The sequence below is a fragment of the Saccostrea echinata genome, unplaced genomic scaffold (assembly GCF_033153115.1).
Source record: "Saccostrea echinata isolate AGI-Se365-2 ecotype Australia unplaced genomic scaffold, CSIRO_AGI_Sech_v1 ptg000054l, whole genome shotgun sequence".
Lineage (NCBI taxonomy): Eukaryota > Metazoa > Mollusca > Bivalvia > Ostreida > Ostreidae > Saccostrea > Saccostrea echinata.
In genome coordinates, this window is record NW_026889803.1 from 55,025,278 (window position 1) to 55,047,622 (window position 22,345).

The 22,345-nt window shown below is 34.1% G+C and overlaps 1 protein-coding gene across 2 annotated transcripts; it reads left to right on the top strand.

Moving 5' to 3' along the window:
* Window positions 1-425: 425 nt before the first annotated feature.
* LOC133205752 (E3 ubiquitin-protein ligase rififylin-like) lies at window positions 426-12,907 on the top strand. Of its 2 annotated transcripts, XM_061341622.1 has the most exons (9): window positions 426-572; window positions 5,637-5,665; window positions 5,965-6,147; window positions 8,643-8,942; window positions 9,953-10,132; window positions 10,618-10,755; window positions 10,878-11,079; window positions 11,879-11,905; window positions 12,163-12,907. In XM_061341622.1, the coding sequence occupies exons 3-9, from the start codon at window positions 5,980-5,982 to the stop codon at window positions 12,348-12,350; spliced, it is 1,203 nt and encodes a 400-aa protein (XP_061197606.1). In that variant the 5' UTR covers window positions 426-572; window positions 5,637-5,665; window positions 5,965-5,979; the 3' UTR covers window positions 12,351-12,907. The 2 variants fall into 2 exon arrangements, with proteins under 2 accessions (XP_061197606.1, XP_061197605.1); XM_061341621.1 differs by lacking the exon at window positions 5,637-5,665.
* Window positions 12,908-22,345: the final 9,438 nt, after the last annotated feature.

Consider the following 22,345-nt stretch of genomic DNA (forward strand, 5'->3'; position numbering starts at 1 on the left):
CCGATGACAATATAATTATTTGACAGTTTATCTGCCCACTCTTCCTGAGCTGAACGATCAAGGTTTGGTTGACTTGGTTACTCAATGAATTGGCTGCATAAACTTCAGGAGCCATTTTAATTATAGAAGGTGCAGTGTAACTAAGGGGTACTTGAATTAAGGTCCTTAATTATCGCTAGTATACTGATCGGAGGGTTATTTTCTGTTACTTCAGTAAAAATGATTTTCTCTGAGATATATTAGGTAAGAGAGTTATACAATATTTCATGTTATTTTTTTACAACAATGATAACTATGTCTGCATAGAGATGCATGCTTGTGCAATTAAAAATCCGTAATATCCGATCGGATTTTTAAGTTTTTTTTATCCATTTTTAAACCTGTTCGCATGAAGAGTTTTCTGGATTCAGACCTGTGACGTAATTTTGAGGCATTGGAGATTGTATTCATTGGGGAAGGTTAACGTGAATTTATACCGTTTAAATTGAGATAAAAAGGAACTTAAAATGTTGATGGATGTGTTGTGAGAACAAGACATATTTTTACACGTTAACATTTGTAGCACAGTTAATGTAAGTATCTATTTCTTAAAGAAGAGGCAATATTTAACCCAGTCAACTTCTTTCGATTCTGACAATATAAAGTCGCAAACATCCTTTGCTGATGATATTTTTTATACACCCTGACAAGTTTATTGTCATGGAGACAGTGTTTGTCATGTTCGTCTTTCAGTTTCTCTTTAAATTGTGGATCCATGATTTTGTCGGGGAGGGGGGGGGGGGCAGGCTTAAATACGTTTAGATGGCAAGGGGTCTGCAGACCACTGAAGTGACAAAAGTCCCCAGCGGGTCCAGGGTAGTGCCTGTTTGGTTTCGGAGGAACCATCCAGACTTCTTAGACTATCAACAATCAGGGAACTTTAATTTGATTAGGGGTGCAACGATACACCAACCTCACGATACGATACGTATCACGGTATTCAGTTCACGATACGATACGTATCACGATACATGACAAGGTTAAGTCTTTCAAGTCTGTCATCATACTTTTTGAAACTTGACAGGGTTATATCGAATGTTCATATTTTTCAATAATAATTAAAGTATCATTTTGTTAACTTGATTTGGATTGATAGGTAGATCTTTGAGTTGTGACAATATTCTAAACCAATGATGAACATTTACAGGGAACTACGGGGCCCTTTCCTAATAATCTTCCTTTTAAATTGGAATGAAAAGGAAGACTTCATTCTTTTATTCCTTTTATTCATGTAGAAAACCAGTTGTCATTTCTCGTGTTAACAGCTTTTAGTCAACAAGACAGCGAATTTTCATCGAAATACATGTGTGTATATTACTATAAAATACGTTTAGATCTAAAGGGCTTATCACTTGCCTTAAAATCTATGAGCAATGAGATAAAGTCCTTCACCATGTAAAATCTGAGGTCTGTAAGATGCTGGAGATGAGTTTAACTGCCGTTAAGGCGTTATCGTCGATCTCATGTTTTGCAAGGAAGCCATTTTGAAATTGTTAACAAGGAAACAAAACGGACGATTTGGATAATTCTGGACCGATTGAACCGAACCGCGATATCAGTGTTGCGTATCGTGAATTGAACCGCGGAAAAATATACCGCGATATACCGTCAAACGGTTTATCATTGCACTCTTAAATTTGATACAAAACAATCTAATTAAAATTAGATGTTCCGAATCCGCTACCGCTTCTCAAACATCTAACAACATCCCATTAGGGGTCACGTCAGAGCGACCTTTCGATTATGAATAAACATAAAAATTTTGGCCAATCAGATTCAACCTTCTGTATACATTCTAAAATTAGTTCCACGGCTACATCTTTACATTATTGATGCCCAGTAGACTGTTTTACGTTGAATTAAAGTAATTTTGGTATAAATTGAACATATAGTCCGCCAATCTGGCATTCTTACCTGAATAATGCAAACGAAAATGCACGAACTACATGTATACGTCTATATTATGAGTATATATCCCGCACGTCACATTCATATTTACCATGCATATTTGTTTACTACGAAACCCCTCGGGCGTTTAGATTTGGCAGTAAAAAAAAACGCATCCGAACTATAAGCCAAGATTTCAGAGACGGCGATTTCATTGGGTAATCGAAAGGTCGCTCTGACGTGACCCCTAATGGGATGTTGTTAGATGTTTGAGAAGCGGTAGCGGATTCGGAACATCTAATTTTAATTAGATTGGATACAAAAGGACTGTAATTTTACCCTTAATATGTTGACGGTGTGACCGTTAGGGTGAGCCCAGATGGATACCTATATTCAGTGTTTAAACTAAAATTCAGATCCGCCTCTTCAAACCTCATGAGACGTCTTAAACTCTGACAGTACATAATATCGTATAAGTTACAATACCATAATAAAGCGCTTAGCGCCGCTTGCTGCACTCACTATAATTTATTACATCATTGTATGACTGTCACATTAGAATGTCTGAATGTTTATAGAATGAATAATAAGCAGGGCTTGAAATAATTATTTCTTTCTTTGGTCACTCAGACTATCAACTCAAAATTTTATTGGTTAATTGATAACTTTCACTGTACCATTTGGTTAGCAGGTATAAACTATAGCCCTAAACCAGTGCTTAAATAAGGGCACCAGAAGAGGGAGAATCCCCTCACAAAAGAGCACACTGATCCCAATATGAATTATTGCTTGCGTAACTTCTGTTACGCATGCCCTGGCTCACTAACCATAGGCACACAAGCGATGTTACTATATACACAACAACATTGTTGCGAGGGGGAAAAATCAGACTACATTTAATGTAACCCAGTGTTTATTTTCCAATTTTTATAACCAACTGTTTAAAAAAATCATATTTCTTCACTGTTGAATCTTGATTCTTAATCACCTCTATTAGTGCCACTTTCAGATTCTGCTTAGCCCTTGTTTACTGCACATTTTTCTTGTTTTTATTGTATCTTGTTCCACCATGGTGAAACAGCATTTAGAGAACATTACAATGTTTAAGAATATACTCCTCAAGAAAATTTGGTTCTAGAAATATTCATGATATTGAATTAACATTGCGTTATTTTATAGTATGTCCTAACAAAACAAAAAAATTTCGCATCCAAATAGAACATGGACACACAAGCCTGTCTAGTTAACTAACCAGACTGTGAATTGATTGTGATATGCATAAAATAATCACTGGTCCCAAGGGCACATGCTTTCTACAAAGCACTAGCCTAAATCCAAAATTACTAGAACCAGACCAGCGGGCCATCAGCCGAGACTTGATAAGTCACGGAGAAAACATTTGGGGGGGGGGGGGGGGGGGTATGCATGTGCATTGTGCATTAAGTAATTGAATCAGTTTTAAAGAATTGTTTTAAAGGAAAATTATCAAACTTCATGAACAGGAACAAATTATTGATGAGAGCAGCACACTACATCAAAATGATACCATTCATTTTTCATGTGACCAGGATAGATTGTATTGATGGGCTAGGGTGGAAAGAGGTTCAACATTTTTTATGGGAATAATGAAGGAAAAATACCTTAATTTTGAAAATGAAGGAGACTTGGGTAAGCATTGTGGCCCATGGGCCTTTTGTTGGGCATGGTGAATCATGCAGAATGTGATCACAGATCATCTGGTGAGAGAATCTGAATTTTGTTTCTTATTGGTCAAAATAATTGGTCTTTCCTATTTGGAAAAATAATTTATAGAGAAACTTTTCACATCCTTCATAGACTGCTCTGTCAATATGATATATATAGTAGTGACAGAGATATTCTAAACAACACTAGTCATTCACAGCTTAACATTAAAAATGTTAAATCGGTGCTTTATAGAAAACTGATATGTGTGATGATACCGGTAAAGAGAACCTTACATTTCAAAATAACCAGAAATTATTGATATAATTTCATTGTAGATCTTAATATGATAAATATTTTTGCCAATTAATAATTTATCATACATACTAACTTGCTAAAAATTTATCAACAATGCATTAAAGAGTTCAGGTGAAGTACTGTTCTATTAATTCTAAACATGCTGAAAGTAAACAAGTTGATATTAGTTTATTTTGACAAATATGCCCAAGTTTCTTTTTTTTTATTTATGTAAATCAGTATTAAAATCATTAAAAAACAGGAATATTGTAATCACTTTGTCATTGGGAAACACCTGTTGTAATTATTACATTAAAAATATATTGTGAAATCTCCTTCCTATTGTTAATTAAATTCTCAAGTGTTTTGTGTCATTGTATGTATACCTATAAACAAGTTAACATTCTATTAACATTATATACTATGAATGTTTTTGTTGCTCCTGTGTGAGTTATGATAAAAGAATTCTTGTTCTAAGACATATTACAATGTTTTTGCTCTGAGTATGACTTAACAGTATAAGGAACAAAGACAGAAGTAAGTCATGTGCACTGTTTGTTTAAAATGTTAAAGAACTGATTTCTTATCCCTAGAGGTTTTGTCGATCCAACAGACTATTTAATAAACACATCTGACTTCAGCTCCTGAGCCTTGGCCAATAAATTTTTTAAACTCCTTTGTACACATAAATTTTCAAAGAATTCAAATTTTAGAATACCCGGTACATGAAGAACACATTTATTTGTAATGACTAAACTTAAAAATCTTCTGAAACTCCCTATGATACAAAACGAAACCCCACGTGCCCCTTTACATGGTGATGTTAGTACATGTACAGATTTTGTATTTGATGCATCATGCACACATATTAATATTTCCCTCAATAAATTGTTAATACTTATAAAATACTTATTTGCTTTAGAGAGTTTACAATCATTGTTTTCAATAGTGAAGAGTACTTTTAAACTTAAAGATAAACTTAAAAATTATGATGGAATATCATAGTCCCACAATAAAGGAATTAATACAATTTTTACCTAGGAATATATATATCTAAAATATCTTAAGAAAAATGAAAAGAGACACACAGCTTGGAACACCTTTAACAGATACTGTGTTAAAATTTGCAGTGTTTAGTTTGAAAAATTATGAATGAATACATGCAGTGATAAAGCGGATACATATTGAAGTTGTTAATGTAATTGGTATAGTTAATAGGACGTGTGTTCATGATGTTTATTCAATGGTCTGATGGCAGTCTTTATCTATAAAAGGCAGATGTCAGTTATACTCAGATAAGTAAGTCTGACATGCAGTAATTATAGCTAGGAAGCTGAAGAAGTAGCCAAGAATCAGAAGAAAAAATCAATGTTAATACTGCCTCGGTAATGTCCTGTATTAGGTTGTTAAGACCCTTCAAGACAGGTGCAGTGAAAAACTTCGAAGTTGTCATGGTAACATTAACATTTTACAGTTGACAAATACCATAAATGACAGGTTTTGTCATTAAATCTGCATGGCCTTGATTAGAATTTTTATCTTGCAGAATATTCAATCCCTCTTTAGTTATTGACCAGGGGTTAAGTGATTTTAAGGATTTCTAATTAAGAGATGCATCATTAATTAAGTGTTATGCGATTCTTAACAGGTTTTATTCATCTGACAAACATAATTCTGAAATTTGATATTACTTTAAATATAATTTTTTTGTACAATTTTTATACATGCAGGCCTAGTTCAGTCATGAAAAACATGAAAGGTGAAAAGTTTCAGCTTATTTTTCTTTATGAATTAATCTGAACTGTCTCTTACTATAATAATTCTATTTGTTATTCATGATTTGCATGAAAAGGTTTTTTTAACCACCTTGCTTTCAGTTAAATTTTTATTCTATTTTCTCATTTATGCCTTGTTTCCATTCCTCTTAAGAAAATGCATGCACCAATAATTGCTACAATGTACCTGTGTATATTTTTATGATGGAAATTTGCTCTTTTTAATCTTTGATCCACCCCCTTGGTGTCTGCTTTATCGTTAAGTTTTCTTATGTAAACACAGGTAACAACTGTCTGAATGGGACAGGGAGCCAGTTTAATACGTAATGACATTCACACGACTCATGTTTACACCACTTCACAGCGAAACAACACCAACTTAGCTGGTAATAACCAGGATAGACCAACATCACCAGAAATGGTCTGTGAGTCTTGTAGTGCCAGCTTCAACATCTTCAACAGGAAGGTCAGTTTGGGGAGTTTAATTTGTTAAGGAAACTTCTAGTTTCTTTTTAAAGCAGGAAGTTTGTGAGATAATATTGAATTACACAAACTTTCAAATTGATAGATAGATATGTTTACATACTTCTACATTTCTCCTTTGTCACAACTGTTGTCACTGTTTCAGGCATTTTTTGGTTTTAAAATTTGTAGTTTCATGAGTTGTTGATCTAATACAAAAAAATAATTTAGAAAATCATGCATTTTGTCAATATCATAATTAACCAGAATTAAATGAAATGGAAAACTATATGAAATACAAACGTCTTGTTCTATTAACAAGGCCCAATCTAGTTGGAATTTACGAAAATGAAATTACGGTACGAAAATGGGCCGGCAAATATTTTTGAATTTTAGATATAATATTTGCATGTATGTACCATGCTAATGGTCAATTAAAATCACTCAAAGGGTATATTTTATGTCTATGGCCTAAAAGTTGAGGTGCATGCAATACATATAAATACAATATTGAATGTAACATTTGAAGAATTGGTAAAATTTTGCTATGCAACAATATGACATGAGTATAGTTTTATTGAAGATATCACCCATATAAATGTCACATACACACTCCTTTGGTTTACTTCCCCACGAGGAAGTTTTCAAGCAGTGCACATAAGATTAGACTTGTTTAAGTATCTCACTTGTTATCATTAATATCAAAGGGAAATGTTGCATACTTATACATGTACTAAGAATTTGACTGCATCACATTCCAAAACAACAGTTAATAAATATACTTTAGAATGACTAGTGTGAAAAGAAGGAAATCACAGTTAACCTTACAAAGAATATTAACAAATATATTGATTGATATCATACAGAAAAGTATCAATAAGTACAGGTAGTTTTGTACATGTTGTTTACTCGTGGCTGAAAAGGAGGAATGTATGTATATTGTATTTACAACCATACATCACAACACAAGTAATCCATGTCTGATGATGATCTTTCTATAAATAGAGGTGACATCATCTAACTTAAGGATGTTTATATTAAAGATATACATGTCTTTCACCCTAAAAAAATCATCATTTGATCTCTTCTTAGTAAATATTCTTTAATTCATTATTAGTTAATTTTTTGCCCTGGCATGATTATGATGGCATATTTTAAAGTGTTTGTAATTAAGGAGGAATGCTACTCCAAAATTTAATTTAATGGATCTTAAGACATTTCTTTTGAAATTTGGTTTTAGCATGGAAAGATTGATCGTAGCTCCAAATTATTGTTATGAACATGATCTCAAGTCCTTCCTCAGTTTGGAATTAGCTAAGTTTCCAAGAAACTGTTCAAGATATATATATTCTGATGTATTGCGAGAATAATTTTCTGACCTTTCTCTTGACATTGACCTCACAATTTCTCATTTTATGTTTACCTTAGTTTCAGGGACACTGTTTAAGATATTCTCATCAAACTTCATACACTGATACAAATCGCCAATTAATGAAAGTGATTCAACTTTGTCGTAATTTTCTAACCTTAACCTTTCTTATATCCTTGACATCACTATTCCTTGTTTTGCATTTACTTTAGTTTCAAAGAAACCAGTCAAAAATTCATCAAGTTTCATGCTTTAGTACAAATTGATGAGAACAAATTCAACCATAATTTTCTGACCTTGACTTTCTTTATGACATCAAGATCTTTCTATCAAATTTCATACAGAGGAAGAGAGACTGTCATAACTTTCTGACCTTGACTCTTGTTATGAACTTCACCTTCTTATGACCTTTTTTTGTTTGAAGTCTGATTTAAAGATTTTTTAAATCAAACTTCATCCAAAGAAGTAAGAAGTATCAATGAGAGCAATTCAACTATGTCATTATTTTCTAACCTTGAACCTTCCTTTGTCCTTGACCTCACTTCTTTTTTTGCATTTACCTCAGTTTCAAAGAAACTGTTCATAATATTTCTTTTAACTTCATACACTGATACAAATTGGTGTGAATCATTCAACTGTTTCTGTTATTTGATTCTGATCCTTTCTGACCTTGAACCTCACATTTTGTATAGATTGTATCTTTTTGAATTCCGTGTAGGATTAGATCATTCAACTTCATACACAGATATCTATTAGAGCATTCCATTTATACCTACCTGAGATTTCATACATATATTTGCTACATTTGAGAATAAAAATGAAACATTGTGACTTCATTTAGCTGTTAACCAGACTAAGGATGAATCAACACTTCTACCATTTTACAAAATGCAACAACTGTAAGTTCTCTATATGGAAAAAATGGGTCTTAGTACAGATATATTTTATGACATAAACCCAAATGAATTGGGATTAGAGTTAAAATCACATGATCATACAGTCCCAAGTTTATGTGGAGGCAGAGAATGGCAACGAAGATGTACTTTCATCAATTTTCTTTTTTTGTACGTTATACGTATCTAATAAAGCAATTGATCCATTAAATCTTTTATTTTATGGTGAATTTGTAGAAACTATGTAAGGACTGTGGACGCTACTTCTGTGCAAATTGTGTGATGCAACTACAACAAAATGTAAAAAGATCACATCGTCAGTGCAAAAAGTGCAACATTCTGACCACAGGCAACTTCACAAGACAGGACCTCCAGAAATGGAAGGTGAAGGATCTCCGGTCAGTGCTCAACAAGCGGAACATCTCCACTGAAGCGTGTACAGAGAAGCATGACCTAATTGACCTCTTAGTCATCACATTTGGTGTGGTCAGTCAGGGTAACTCAGGAGATAGGTCTTCCAGTACAGCCCAAACCACAGTAAGTAAAGCAATCAGTTACGGCGCCATAGTCAAATCATTCCTCAGAACTTAACTTATGAAAATGTTCAGGAAGGTTTACATTTTGGCTTACCTGAGCAAGAAGGTTCAAAATTGCTCTCTGATCAAAGTTTGTCGAGCATATATATCATCCATCTATATGTGAATTCAATAAAGTAAAGACACACTGAAACATTTTCCTGAAAAATAGAAAGCCTACTTTGCAGAATCAGGAGATATGTAAAGGTTATTTTACCTCATGCAAACAAAGTTTTGGGGATATTGTGTAATGACTAATTATACCCCTGCTTCGAAGGAGAGGGGGGTTTACTGTTTTACCCTTGTCTGTGTGTCCATCCGTAACAAATTTTCGTCACAGTTTTCCCAGCAACTACTCATGGCAGATGCTTGAAATTTTAGCACAATCTTTGTTTAGGCATGCCATATGGAGGGATTTATTTTTGTTTGAATCCGATGTCAACTTCCTGTTCGTTTGTGCGTCTGTTCGTAATAAATTTCGTCGCAGTTTTCTCAGCAACAACTCATTGCAGATGCTTGAAATTTAAGCACAATCTTTGTTTAGACATGCAAATGGTTGGATTCATTTGTGTATGAATTTGATGTCAACATGAGAGTGTATACTCTCATCAGAGCAGGGGTATTACTAGTGAGCATTCACTCACAGACTTCTTGTTTTTGTGGGGGTTAAATTTTCAATTTTTTTTGTGGTCCATGAATTCATCTGTATCCTCCATGAAATTTCAAACCTTGGCTGTCCATCTGACTGTCTGCCTGTACAATTGTGTTCTGACCAAAATTTCATCATAAAGAAACATAAGAAGCTCATATTTGACAAAGATTGTCTCTTACCTGAGGGTGTGTGGTAATCTTGACTCAAGGTCATTTGGCAAGTTTTGGGTCACTGGCAGAAAAAGTGTAGAATTTGTATCTGGTTTATAACTTTTTATTAAATGGATAAACATTTTAACAATGTTGGGTTGTCTTTCCCAGATTACAATAACTGGTAACCGTGGTGACTTACAAGAGCAAGGTTCCACATCATCAAGCAGTAGTGAGCAATCTCCGTCACCGCAAGGAGTTCCTGCTGCATCCTGGACTGCCGCAAGCTCTGTCCCACCCAACAATCAACAGCGATCTCAATCCCTCCAGGAACCTCAGGCACCACATGTGGTAAGTGTATTTTATAATTAATGGATAAATTGTCTCTTCTCAAGTGACCTAAATCTCAATCACCTCTTCAAAGTTTTTAATTCTGAAAGTTTGTCACTAACAAATACATGTAGAGGTAAAAAAAAAAAAAAAAAAAAAAAAAAGACAGATTTATTTTTACAAAATTGCCAATTTTCAGATTGAATGTGGGGGTGGGGAATAATTTTCATTGTTATCATGGCATGAAGAGATCCATGAATTCATATTTTCCATGAAATTTTAGAATTTTAAGACAAAAGTTTCATTATTTTTCTATCACAAGATCAAATTCTCAATAATCACTATTTTTTACCTCAAACTTTGATAATTTGACCCAACAAAAAATTAAAGATTTCGTATTATTATTTTTTAGCTCAGAAGGGCCATATATAGCTTGAAAAGTAAGGATAAGTATTTAAAAAAATGATGACTTACAAATTATCTCTGCATTTTATTGTTATATTCAGGAGGAGCCTCAGCGATCCCAGTCCCTACAGCAGAATGAATCAGAGGCTGCACGTGCGGAACGATTACGTCAGCGACAGCTGGAAGAAATGAGGGTGGCAGAGAGACTGATGGAAGAGATGCGGCGAGTTGAAAATGAGGTGTGTGGTTTTAGTATCATACTTAAGGGTGATTGGAAAAGTTATTGAATAAAACATCAACAGATTTGAAAATAATTAAGTTAAAAGAATTGTTGATGTCAATTTTTTTTTCCTCTTGATAGCATCAAGTTCAACAGGAGAGGGCAAAACGATATACATTAGACAATATAAAATCATTAGATGACATAGAAACACTAACTGTCCGACAAATGAAAGAGGTACTGGTGAACAACTTTGTAGATTACAAAGGCTGTGTAGAGAAAACAGAACTACAACAAAAGGTCACCCGACTGTGGAAAGAACACCAAAATAACAAACAAAAAAGTAGGTTCTTATTTAGGCTCATCTGAGTCATTCGAGTGACATGCATAAACTGCTTTTTCCAAACTGTTGTCGTACATTAAAAAATTCTGCACACTTAAAGTTTCTCTGGGTTTCTCTGTTAAACCCATTTGAATCTACTGTTTGGTCACCTGAGTCACTTAGTTGATATCCCATCCTTTTTTGAATCAATATCAGTCAATTTTGGTACATACTAGTAGCATCTATGGCTGAAAGAGCTGAGAGATGGTGCTAAAACTGTCAAAATTCTAGCAGGCAGACTATTTTTATGAATTTAAAGAGCAGTTAATCCTCTATCAAATCTGTACATGAAATTCATGACCCTCAGGGATCAAGGCACAGGATGGGGCTTAGTTACCAGTTCTATCAGTATCTTGAAAATTCATCATTTTAAAAAAATATCTTCTTACTATTGGACATCTAGCAGACTTAGGAGGTGTTTATTGAAAATAATGAGTTATAAGCCCTCTGCCAAAATGCTAAAATTCATATCCCTTGGTCCAGGTTTAAGACTCCAAGGTAAAAGGAAGTTGATCATATAATTATACATGTATTGAATTTTCTTTCCTGAGCATAGCTGGTACAATTCATGCATTTTGATAATATAAAAATCAGTCCTCACCATATGAGTCCTAAGTAGACAGTTTCAGGACAAGCTAAGTTAGAATATGTCAAGAAAGTCGGGATACTCAAATGACTGCTTATGGGTCCAATGTTCATTGTTATTACAGAACTTGTAACTAAATATATATTCTGACTGTGACATTTCTTTCCATTGCAGCACAAGAAATCATAAATGCATCAGAAAGTGAGTATAACAATATTAATTTTTTTCAAATCATGTATAAAAACTCTATGCTTTTTATTTTGAGAAGATTCAAAACTGCTGTATGTTCCAAGATTCTTTTTTCTTCGTATAAAATTCTTTGTGTCCTTTTCTGAAATAGGAGTAAGATGTGCATGTATATTTTGCATTCTTGAGTAACAGTTATCAAAAGCAATCATAATAAATGACCACTGATAAAGTTTAGTAATGTCCATTTTATTCATGTATTTAAAACTTAGATGCACCAGGAGGAATAGCTACATCAGCTGAAGATGAACTCTGTAAGATTTGTATGGATGCGGCCATTAACTGTGTACTTCTAGAGTGTGGACACATGGTTACATGTACACAATGTGGGCGTCGCCTTGCAGAATGTCCAATCTGTCGACAGAATGTTGTACGAGCTGTCCACATATTTAGGAGTTAACAATAATGTGTTTGTGGTCTTGTGTATTTTACTGTGGCACAATGCTTAGAGGGCCAGAGACCATGTGATATCCATTCATTCATACTGAACGACCAAAAATAAACTTGAAAATAGTCCCATTACCGTGGTGCCATATATATTTATATTTTTTGAAGGATTTGATATTCTGTATTCATTCACTCCTAACAGATTTTCCAGAGCATGGATATTTACATGTACTTTCAACACATAAACATGAGTGGTCTTTGTTATTTTAATGTACAGTCTATAATTTCACTCACTCAGTGTGTGTTTTATATGAGATTATACAGAGTGACTCTATTTACACTTTGTTGCATTTCCGAGTTAATTTTTGATGTGATATACCAGTATTATATGCATTATTTTATGAAAGGTATATGAAATGTAGACACATATTGTATGCTAGTGAGCAAGTGCAAATGACATTGTCTTAACTTCTACGAGATACAAAATTGTTGAATTTTGCAAATTTATAATATCATGCTGTAGGCTGGTTATATATCATTTCCGAAAATAAACTGTCTCTGAATACAGTATTTCAGCAAAGTTTGTTGTATTAAGAATACAACAGTAAGTTTTTGTAAACTTGTACATATACTTTGCTCACAATATTTTTGCAGACATTTTGGTTACAAAAATAATGGCAAAGTACAAGTAGTTTCAGTTTTATATTAATTATTGTAAATTCTTTTCATTTTTTAAACAATAAAATGCTTTCTTTGTTTGTTAGTATGGGAATTAACATTGCAGCTATTGCAGAAAAAATATACAAATTTATAACATGCTTACACATAACCAGCATAAGAGGGTTATGTCATTTTTTTTCTGCAATAGCTGCAACTGTTAATTCCCATACTAACAAACAAAGAGAGGCGTTTTAATGTTTATATTAGGTTTGTATAAATAATCATGTACATGTAAAGGTAGGTTTAAACATGTTAAATTTTGTATCATTGATATGTATGTTATTGTATGTTTCTTGATTGAAAAGCACACTGCACAAGTGAGTACAGGTGGCTTGAAAAACAGTTCTAACCAGCATTAAAGAAGTGGAAAGAAATTAAGGAGAAAATCTTCAGTGGTATAAATATTGTTAAGTAAAATATGTTTTGTAAAGCGAACACTTCATAATGAATTTCTGCTTATAACAGACTTGTTAGTGGGTACCAAAAAGTGCATGAAATTGAAATTAGAAGTATGTTTGTACTGTATTTTGCTATATTTAGTATTTTGGAATATAAATTGTTTCATTTTTATGTAGCAACATAGCTCTGTGACCAGAAGGTGTGTCATGATTAACAAAGGCCCTACAGATCTATTATATCATTAGGTAGAAATGTAGAAAGTTCTGATTTGTTCAGGCATTAAAATTATAGTTTTAAGAGCAAAATACTTAATTAGATATTTTACAACCTTAAACATCATATACAAAGGGCCACAGAATGTGACAAAATTATGGCCCATATGGAATGTGCCTTAGAACAAGTTCCAAGGTTTTGTTTACATGATGTTCACAATGTGTTATAATTTTATAATTTCTCAGTTAAACTTTGTATCTCCGTTGAAGCTAACCAAAGAGCTAGGTTCACTTTATGCATAAAATGGCCCTATCCTTATATCAAGTAATTGACTATCACCCTCTGTCCCATTTCATATATCAAAATAAAGTAGGGACTTTGTTCTTTCATTTCCTGTTACAAAATTTCCTTTTGAGAATCCAGGTATTGAATAACAGTCTAATAGAAAATGCAATTTCTTGAATTTTGCAGAAAACATGTGTATTTGACTATCTTCAGCAAAGAATTAAAATATGAGCACAGCCCACGATCCAAAAATTAAAACATGTTTTATGATCTTCAGAAATAGATCTTTCTTTATGTAATTGCATATTTTGGATCAAAGGTTGTGCTCTATATGAAATATTGAAAAAAATACTGCAATTTTTGGCAATTTTTAAAGGAATTTACAGGATATGGGGAAAATGACGCATTTTATGACGTCATAATGCATTGACTAGAGAGAAAATTACTTCATTTTCAATAGATACACGGTCACCAAGGGTTTAAGTGATAAATACTGCATTTTCAACCAAAACTAAGCAGTTTCGATTTTTCAGTAATTCTCAGGGCCAAAAAAGACCCTAAGTGGCTCTTGCTCTTTGATTCTATGAAGATTTTTTGCAGTTTCTTATCACAAGTATATTTTTGTTGTTTTAGTAATCAAACAAAATAAGAAATCTGTAGCTGGCGTACAGATCCATTGTTCTAATAAGCTACATGTATCAAAGACTAGCTGTATGAATCTGTATTAAAATGAGTAATATATAATTAACAGGTATAGATGGATATACTTGGGTTAAAATGCTCAAAGAAATTAACATACCGGTACAAGTGGAATAGGCAGAGCCTTGGCAATGATGCTTAATCTATAAAGTTTTACAAAACTTTTCCTGTAGTATAATTCTTTTGTGTTTGTGTTGTGCTTTTGTTTACTTTTGTGCTTTAAATATTTCATAATTTATCTTTTAAATAATGAAGCAATCTTTTTATTGTCATTTAATGTATATCCTACATTTTTGTTGAGGGGTGCATATACTTTCTTTTTTTTTTTTCTTTTTCTTTTTTTTTTTTTTTTTTTACAAGTACACATTTCCTGAAAGTTATACTAGAGAGTAGAGCTCAAACTCTTCTGTATTATCAGGGATATGTATACTATGTTAGTATGTAGGTCCCTGGTTACATGTACATTTTCAGTACAATAATTTTGTTCTTTTTATATATGCATGTTACCCAGACTAAAATTTTCATGCAGGCACACAAATATCTTGTTACTGAAGAATAAAAAATCAAAGAATTTTGGTTTGATAATAAAATATTTGAAAACTTAATTATGTTGATATATTTAAACATTTTATACTTCTCTTTATGTCCATTTATAGTTTTAGGAAACTTTAATTAGCTGTATTTAATAATTTAGCCTAAATCCCATATTTTTCTTTAGGGCTACAACTCCTTTACATCAAATGCAACAGTCATTTGCTCCCACAAATATTTTGGCTCAAATCAGAAGTAAATGACTCGAAAAAATGCAAGATATAAATTGATTCAAAAATATGATGAATTTTATGTTCATATGTCAGTTAATCAACTTGAATTCATACGGTATGTTAGCTTTGTATGGTATGAACAGCTGATCTTTGATAAATTTTGTGACTTCCATCAAGAAAACAGGAGCATATCTTTTAGCTTAATGTAGGAATCCCCTTATTATATACATGGAAAATGCTGTAAATATGGGATTTCCATCCAGAATGCATTTATTGATTGATGTTTTAGTGATGTCATTAGGCATTTTTACTTATCTATATATTTACGCCAATATTCCTGAAAACGTCAACAACAAAAATATGCTAAAGGCAACATTATTGCTGCTAAATCTAATGTCCAGAATTTTAATGCTCCCCCCCCCCCCCCATTTTTCTGTCTTCTGTCCTAGCAGTTGTAGAGAATGATTATTTTTTAATTATTCCATTTTTCAACTCCCCTAATGAAGTGTTTTGAGGCAGTTTAACTACCGGTAAAATTATCCATGTGATTATGGATTGAAAGTGTTTTTAGCTCACCTGAGTTGAAAGCTCGGTGAGCTTTTCTGATCACATTTTGTCCAGTGTCCATCTGTCCTATCTGTAAACTTTTCACATGTGTTTGTGAAACACTGATGCCCCCGTATGGCAGCTTATGGTGAAGGTTAAAGTTTCTCAAATGCAAGTCAAACTGAAGGTCAAGAGATCAAAAATGTTTGTACCCAAAGAAAGGTCTTGTCTCGAGGAATATACGTGTGAAATTTGAAAGCCCTAGCTTGAACTGTTAAAAAGTTACGGCGAAGGTTAAAGTTTTTCAAAAGTAAGAAAAACGTCAAGGTCAGGGTCAAATGGGGCCCCAAGGGAAGGTCTTGTCACAAGTGATACACATGTTCGTGAAATGTGAAAGCCCTAGAACCAAATGTTCACATGTTATGGCCAAGGTTAAAGTTTTTAGCTCTTCTGAGCCAAAGGCTCAAAGAGCTAATGCTATGGCCATTTGTGCGGTGTGCGTAAACTTTTTAGAATATGGGCCATAACTCAAGAACCCCTAGGCCAATTATTGTCAAATTTGTTACAGGGTATCCTTGGCCCAAGGGCTCCCTTTTATACTAAAACTAGGGTTGTGACCCTTAAACAAGGGGAGATAATTAGGAAAATAGAAAAAAAGTACTGGTTGCTAAAAAATCTTCTTCTCAAGAACCACTGGGCAGATTATCACCAAACTTACACAAAAGGATGAGGATATGTTGTAGATTAAAATTTGCACGGGGATTTAGCCTTGGGCAAAGGGCGTGGTCTCAAGGTCACTTCAAAGTTGACCAAAAATTACATTATATTAAAATGTTGATATTTTGTTTACTATAAGGACTAGGATCATCAAATCTTGTCAGTTGATGCGTCTAAGGACCTCATATCATGTTGACTCAAAAGTAGGTCACGGTGACCTACTTTTTAAATTTTGCAGCCATTCTTTTTCAAAATGATTTAAAGGCATATTTTGAACAATTTAAGGCCTGTGATCATCAAAGTTTGTCAGTTGATGTACCTTGGGTCCTCGAAGTACGTCAACTAAAAAGTAGGTCACCTTGACCTACTTTTTGAACTTTATGGCTAATCTTTTTCAAAACAATTAAGGTCATTAATTTGAATACCGAGAGGTTTAGAATCATTAAATCTTGTAAGATGATACATGTTGGGACCATAAAACATATTTATTAAAAAGTAGGTCAAGTAACCTACTTTTTGAACTTTGCAGGCATTCGATTTCAAAGCGTTTTAGAGGCATAATTTGGACATTTTAAGGCTTATGATCATAAAACTTTGTCAGTTGATGCATCTTGGGTCCTAAAAAAAAATCATTTGAAAAGTAGGTCACCCTGACCTACTTTTAAATTTATATGACTATAATTAAATATTTCAGGTACTATTTGGCTTAGAATCATTAAACTTTGTCAGTTGATGCATCTTGGGTCTTCGGAGTAGGTTGACTGAAAAGTAGGTCACCGTAACCTCATAACTTTTGAAAATTTATGGCTTTAATTAAATATTTCAGGTACTAATTGGCTTAGAATCATCAAACTTTGTCAGTTGATGCATCTTGGGTCTTCGGAGTAGGTCGACTGAAAAGTAAGTCACTGTAACCTACTTTTGAAAATTAATTGCTTTAATTAAATATTTCAGGTACTAATTGGCTTAGAATCATCAAACTTTGTCAGTTGATGCATCTTTGGTCTTCGGAGTAGGTTGACTAAAAAGTAGGTCACCATGACTTACTTTTGAAAATTTATGGCTTTAATTTAAATATTTCAGGTACTAATTGGCTTAGAATCATCAAACTTTGTCAGTTGATGCATCTTTGGTCCTTGGAGTACAACAGCTGAAAAGTAGGTCACGGTGACCTACTTTTTAGCTCACCTGAGCCGAAGGCTCAAGTGAGCTTTTCTGATCAAAATTTGTCCGTTGTCTGTCGTCGTTGTCCTTGGTGTTGTGGTAAACTTTTCACATTTTCATCTTCTTCTCCAGAACTACAGGGCCAATTTCAATCAAACTTGACACAAGAATCCTTGGGTGAAGGGGATTCAAGTTTGATCAAATGAAGGGCCACGCCCTCCTCCAAGGGGAGATAATTACGAAATAGCAAAAAATTAATGGCATTATTGAAAAATCTTCTCCTCAAGAACCAATGGGCCAGGAAAGATGAAACTCATGTGGAATTATTATTAGGTAGTGTAGATTCAAGTTTGTTCAAATCATGACCCCCGAGGGTAGCTTGGGGCCACAATGGACGATCAAAGTTTTACATAGGAATATATAGGAAAAATCTTCAAAAATCTCCTTCTCAAGAACAGCAAAGCTTTGATTGTTCATATTTATATGGAAGCATCCTCAGGTGGTGTAGATTCAAGTTTGTTCAAATCATGACCCCCAGGGGTAGGGTGGGGCCACAATGGACGATCAAAGTTTAACATAGGTGTATATAGGAAAAATCTTCAAAAATCTTCTCAAGAACAGCAAAGCTATGATTGGTCATATTTATTAGGAAGCATCCTCAGGTGGTGTAGATTCAAGTTTGTTCAAATCATGACCCCCAGGGGTAGGGTGGGGCCACAATGAACAATCAAACTTTTACATAGGAATATATAGGAAAAATCTTTAAAACTCTTCTCAAGAACAGCAAAGCCACTGTTTGTCATATTTATATGGAAGCATCCTCAGATAGTGTAGATTCAAGTTTGTTCAAATCATGACCTCCAGGGATAGGGTGTGGCCACAATGAAAGTTCAAACTTGTAGAGAGAAACATCACAGTTAGTCAAAAAATTATGTTAGCATCATTAGTAAGTGTAGATTTAATTTTGTTCAAATCATACCCCCCACTACCTTTTAGGTGTAGGTTGGGACCACTTATGCATTTAAGCTTTTCAATACTAAACTGATTTTTTCTTTTTTCCTAGCCACAGTGCTCAGGTGAGCGATGTGGCCCCTGGGCCTCTTGTTAAATTTTATGGCTGTTTTTAATATTTTCGGGTAATATTTGGCTTAGAATCGTTAAAATTTGTCAGTCGATGCATCTTGGGTCCTCGGAGTAGGTTGACTGAAAAGTAGGTCACCTTGACCTACTTTTGAAAATTTATGGCTTTAATTAAATATTTCAGGTACTAATTGGCTTAGAATCATCAAACTTTGTCAGTTGATGCATCTTGGGTCCTTGGAGTACAACAACTGAAAAGTAGATCACTTTGACCTACTTAGAAAATTTTATGGTTAGAATTTTAAAAAATATTTTAGGTATTAATTGGCTTAGAATCATTAAACTTAGTTGATGGGTCTTCAGAGAGTGACAAGTGATAAGTAGATCACCAGGACCATCTCTCAGGTACTAATTGGCTTAGAATCATCTTGGGTTCTCAGAGTGTGAATTGGAATTTCAAGGGTTTATCTATATATACAGGATACTTAGAGGCTTCAGATAGAAGTGATAGGTTGTACAGTTTATCAGAAGAGCAATTTTAGGCCCTTGGGTCTCTTGTTTTAAAAGCAGGTCAAAATGCAAGGTCAATGCCAAAATTGTTGGTATCCAAAGGAAAGTCTTCTCCCAAGGAATGCACATGTGAAGTTTGAAAGCCGTAGCACCAAATGTTTTAAAGGTATGGCAGACATTAAAGTTTTTCAAAAGTAGGTCAAAATCCTAGGTCAAAGGGTCAAAGTGGTTGGTATCCAAAGGAAGGTCTTGTCACAAGGATTACATATGTCAAGTATGAAAGCCCTAGCACTAACTATTCAAAAGTTATGGCCAAGGTTAAAGTTTATCAAAAGTTGGTCAAACTCCTACATCAAGGTCAAAGGGTCAAAGTGTTTGGTATATAAAAGAAGGTCTTGTCACAAGGAATACACATGTGAAGTTTCAATCCTCAAGCACTAACCATTCAAAAGTTATGGCTAAGGTTAAAGTCTCATAACATTTTGCAAAAGTGGGTCAAACTCCAAGGTCAAGGTCAAAATGTCAAATATGATAGTACCCAAAGAAAGGTCTTGTCACAAGGAATACACATGTGAAATATGAAAGTCATAGCTCCAACCAATCAAAAGTTATGGGTGGACAGGGCAAAAACTATATACTCCCGAATCTTCGATATGGGAGCATAATAAAATTATGCATAAAATGGCCCTGCATTGTGTTTGAATTTTGCAGAAAACATGTGTATTTGAATACCTTTGATAAAGAATAAAAATATTAGCTCACCCCTCGATCGAAAAAATAGATATGAAGTCACCACGGGTCCAAGTGATATTCAATGCGCATGTGCATTGTCAACTTAAACTGAGCAGTTTTGATTTTTCAGAAATTCACAGGGCCAAAAAGGCCCTTAGTTAACCTTGCTCTTCATATGAATGATTCATAGCATAGTGTAAATTCAAATTTGTTAAAATCATATGACCCCCTGGGTAGGGTGGGACGATCAAAGTGTTGCATAGGAATATTTATCCTGCAACTACCCCTTGCATTGACCTAATAAAGGTAACCTAATAAACCAAAGCTTTATTCTGTCAATGCCCTAATAAAGCCTCGTGCATGTATTCCGACGTTCTAAAAGCATTGTGACGTCATACACATTACAATGTTTATGCCGTGACGTCCTAGTTTCAACTGCAGAGATGTGCCTAAATCTGTTGAAAATAGCTCCTTTTGGACGTCAAATGTAAAAATATGTTGCAGGATAAACAAAATACATGATAACTGTCTTGAAATATAAGCGATATTTGGGGTCGAAAACGTGAAGGAGGGCTCGGCAATATCGCTTATATTTCAAGAAAATAGCCATGTATTTTATATATATAGGTCTTCGGAACGACTTGACTTTAAATACCGGTTCCCAGAAAAACGCGCTAAAATATAGTGTCGCCGTAGGCGACTTCGATATATATTAGCATACTTGATTCTGACCATCCGGCGCGCCCGGGTAAACCAGCGATGACCGGCGACACACTTGATTCTGAGCCGGAATTGCGCACGCATCAAGCCGGGTGAGCCGATTGAGCCGGAAAAATTTGATAGGCTCGGGCGGCTTCAACATTGCGTCCTTGGGGATAGTAGTGTTGAAAGTTGTTTGTTTTAAGACGTGAAGCTTTTGATCGAGGTACGCTTGTGAAATGAATATATTTGCAAAAAGTGTAGTCCTTTTCTATGCTAGATAATGTTTTACGATGGAAATACAATATTTCTATTACTTTACATCGAAATCATCTCGAGAACAGCAAAGCTAGGATATTTATATTAAAGCATCCTCAGGCATGTGTACAATCAAGTTTGCTCAAAAATAGACCCCCAGGGGAAGGGTAGGGTCACAATGGGTGATTCAAGTTTTACATAGGAATACATATATAGGAGAAATTATAACAAGAGGCCCATGTACCACAAAGCTCGCATGAGTAACTTTAGTCCTCCTGTTCTTCAGCAGAATTTTTAAATTTTTATATTTTTTAATATAAAGTGGTTCTTGAGAAGAAAATTTTTAAAGATTTTTCTTAAAGATTTCAATGTAAAAATTTTATCTTTTATTGTGGCCCCACCTTATACCCCGGGATCATGATTTGAAAACTTTAGAATTCACACTTCCTCAGGAAGCCTTCATTAAAAGATTTTTTTTTTTTTTATATATTTCAATGTAAAACTTTGATCCTTTATTGTGGCCCCACCCTGCCTCTAGGATTTATGATTTGATAAATTTACAATCTTTATTAAGCCTGGACGTTTTCACTTAAGTTTCATCTTTTCTAGTCCAGTGGTTCTGGAGAAGAAGATTTTTTAAGATTTTTCATATATATTTCAATGTAGAATTTGATCCCTATATTAGCCCCACCCTAACCCCTAGGGTCATGATTTGAACAATTTATAATCTACGCTTCCACATAAGTTTCATCTTTTCGGGGCTACTGGTTCTTGAGAAGATTTTTAATGACCCAACCCTATTTTTGCCTTTATCTCCCCTTGGAAGCAAGCCTGGTCCTTCGTTTCAATGATTTAGAATCCTCTTCACCCAAGACTGCTTTGAGCCAACTTTGGTTAAAATTGGCGCAGTGATTCTTGAAAAGAGGTTGAAAATGTGAAAAGTTTACGGACAGACTGACGCCGGACAAGGGTTGATCAGAAAATTTGACTGAGCTTTCAGCTCAGGTGAGCTAAAAAATCTTCAAGAAAAATAAAGCAGTGATGAGTCATATTTATATGGAAGCATCCTCATGTAGTGTAGATTCAAGTTTGTTCAAATCATGACCCACAGGGGTGAGTGGGGTCACAATAAGTTTTAAAGTTTTTAAGTGATCAAAGTTTTACATAAGAATATATTGGGGAAAAAAACTATAAAAATCTTTTTCTGAAGAACAGCAAAGCC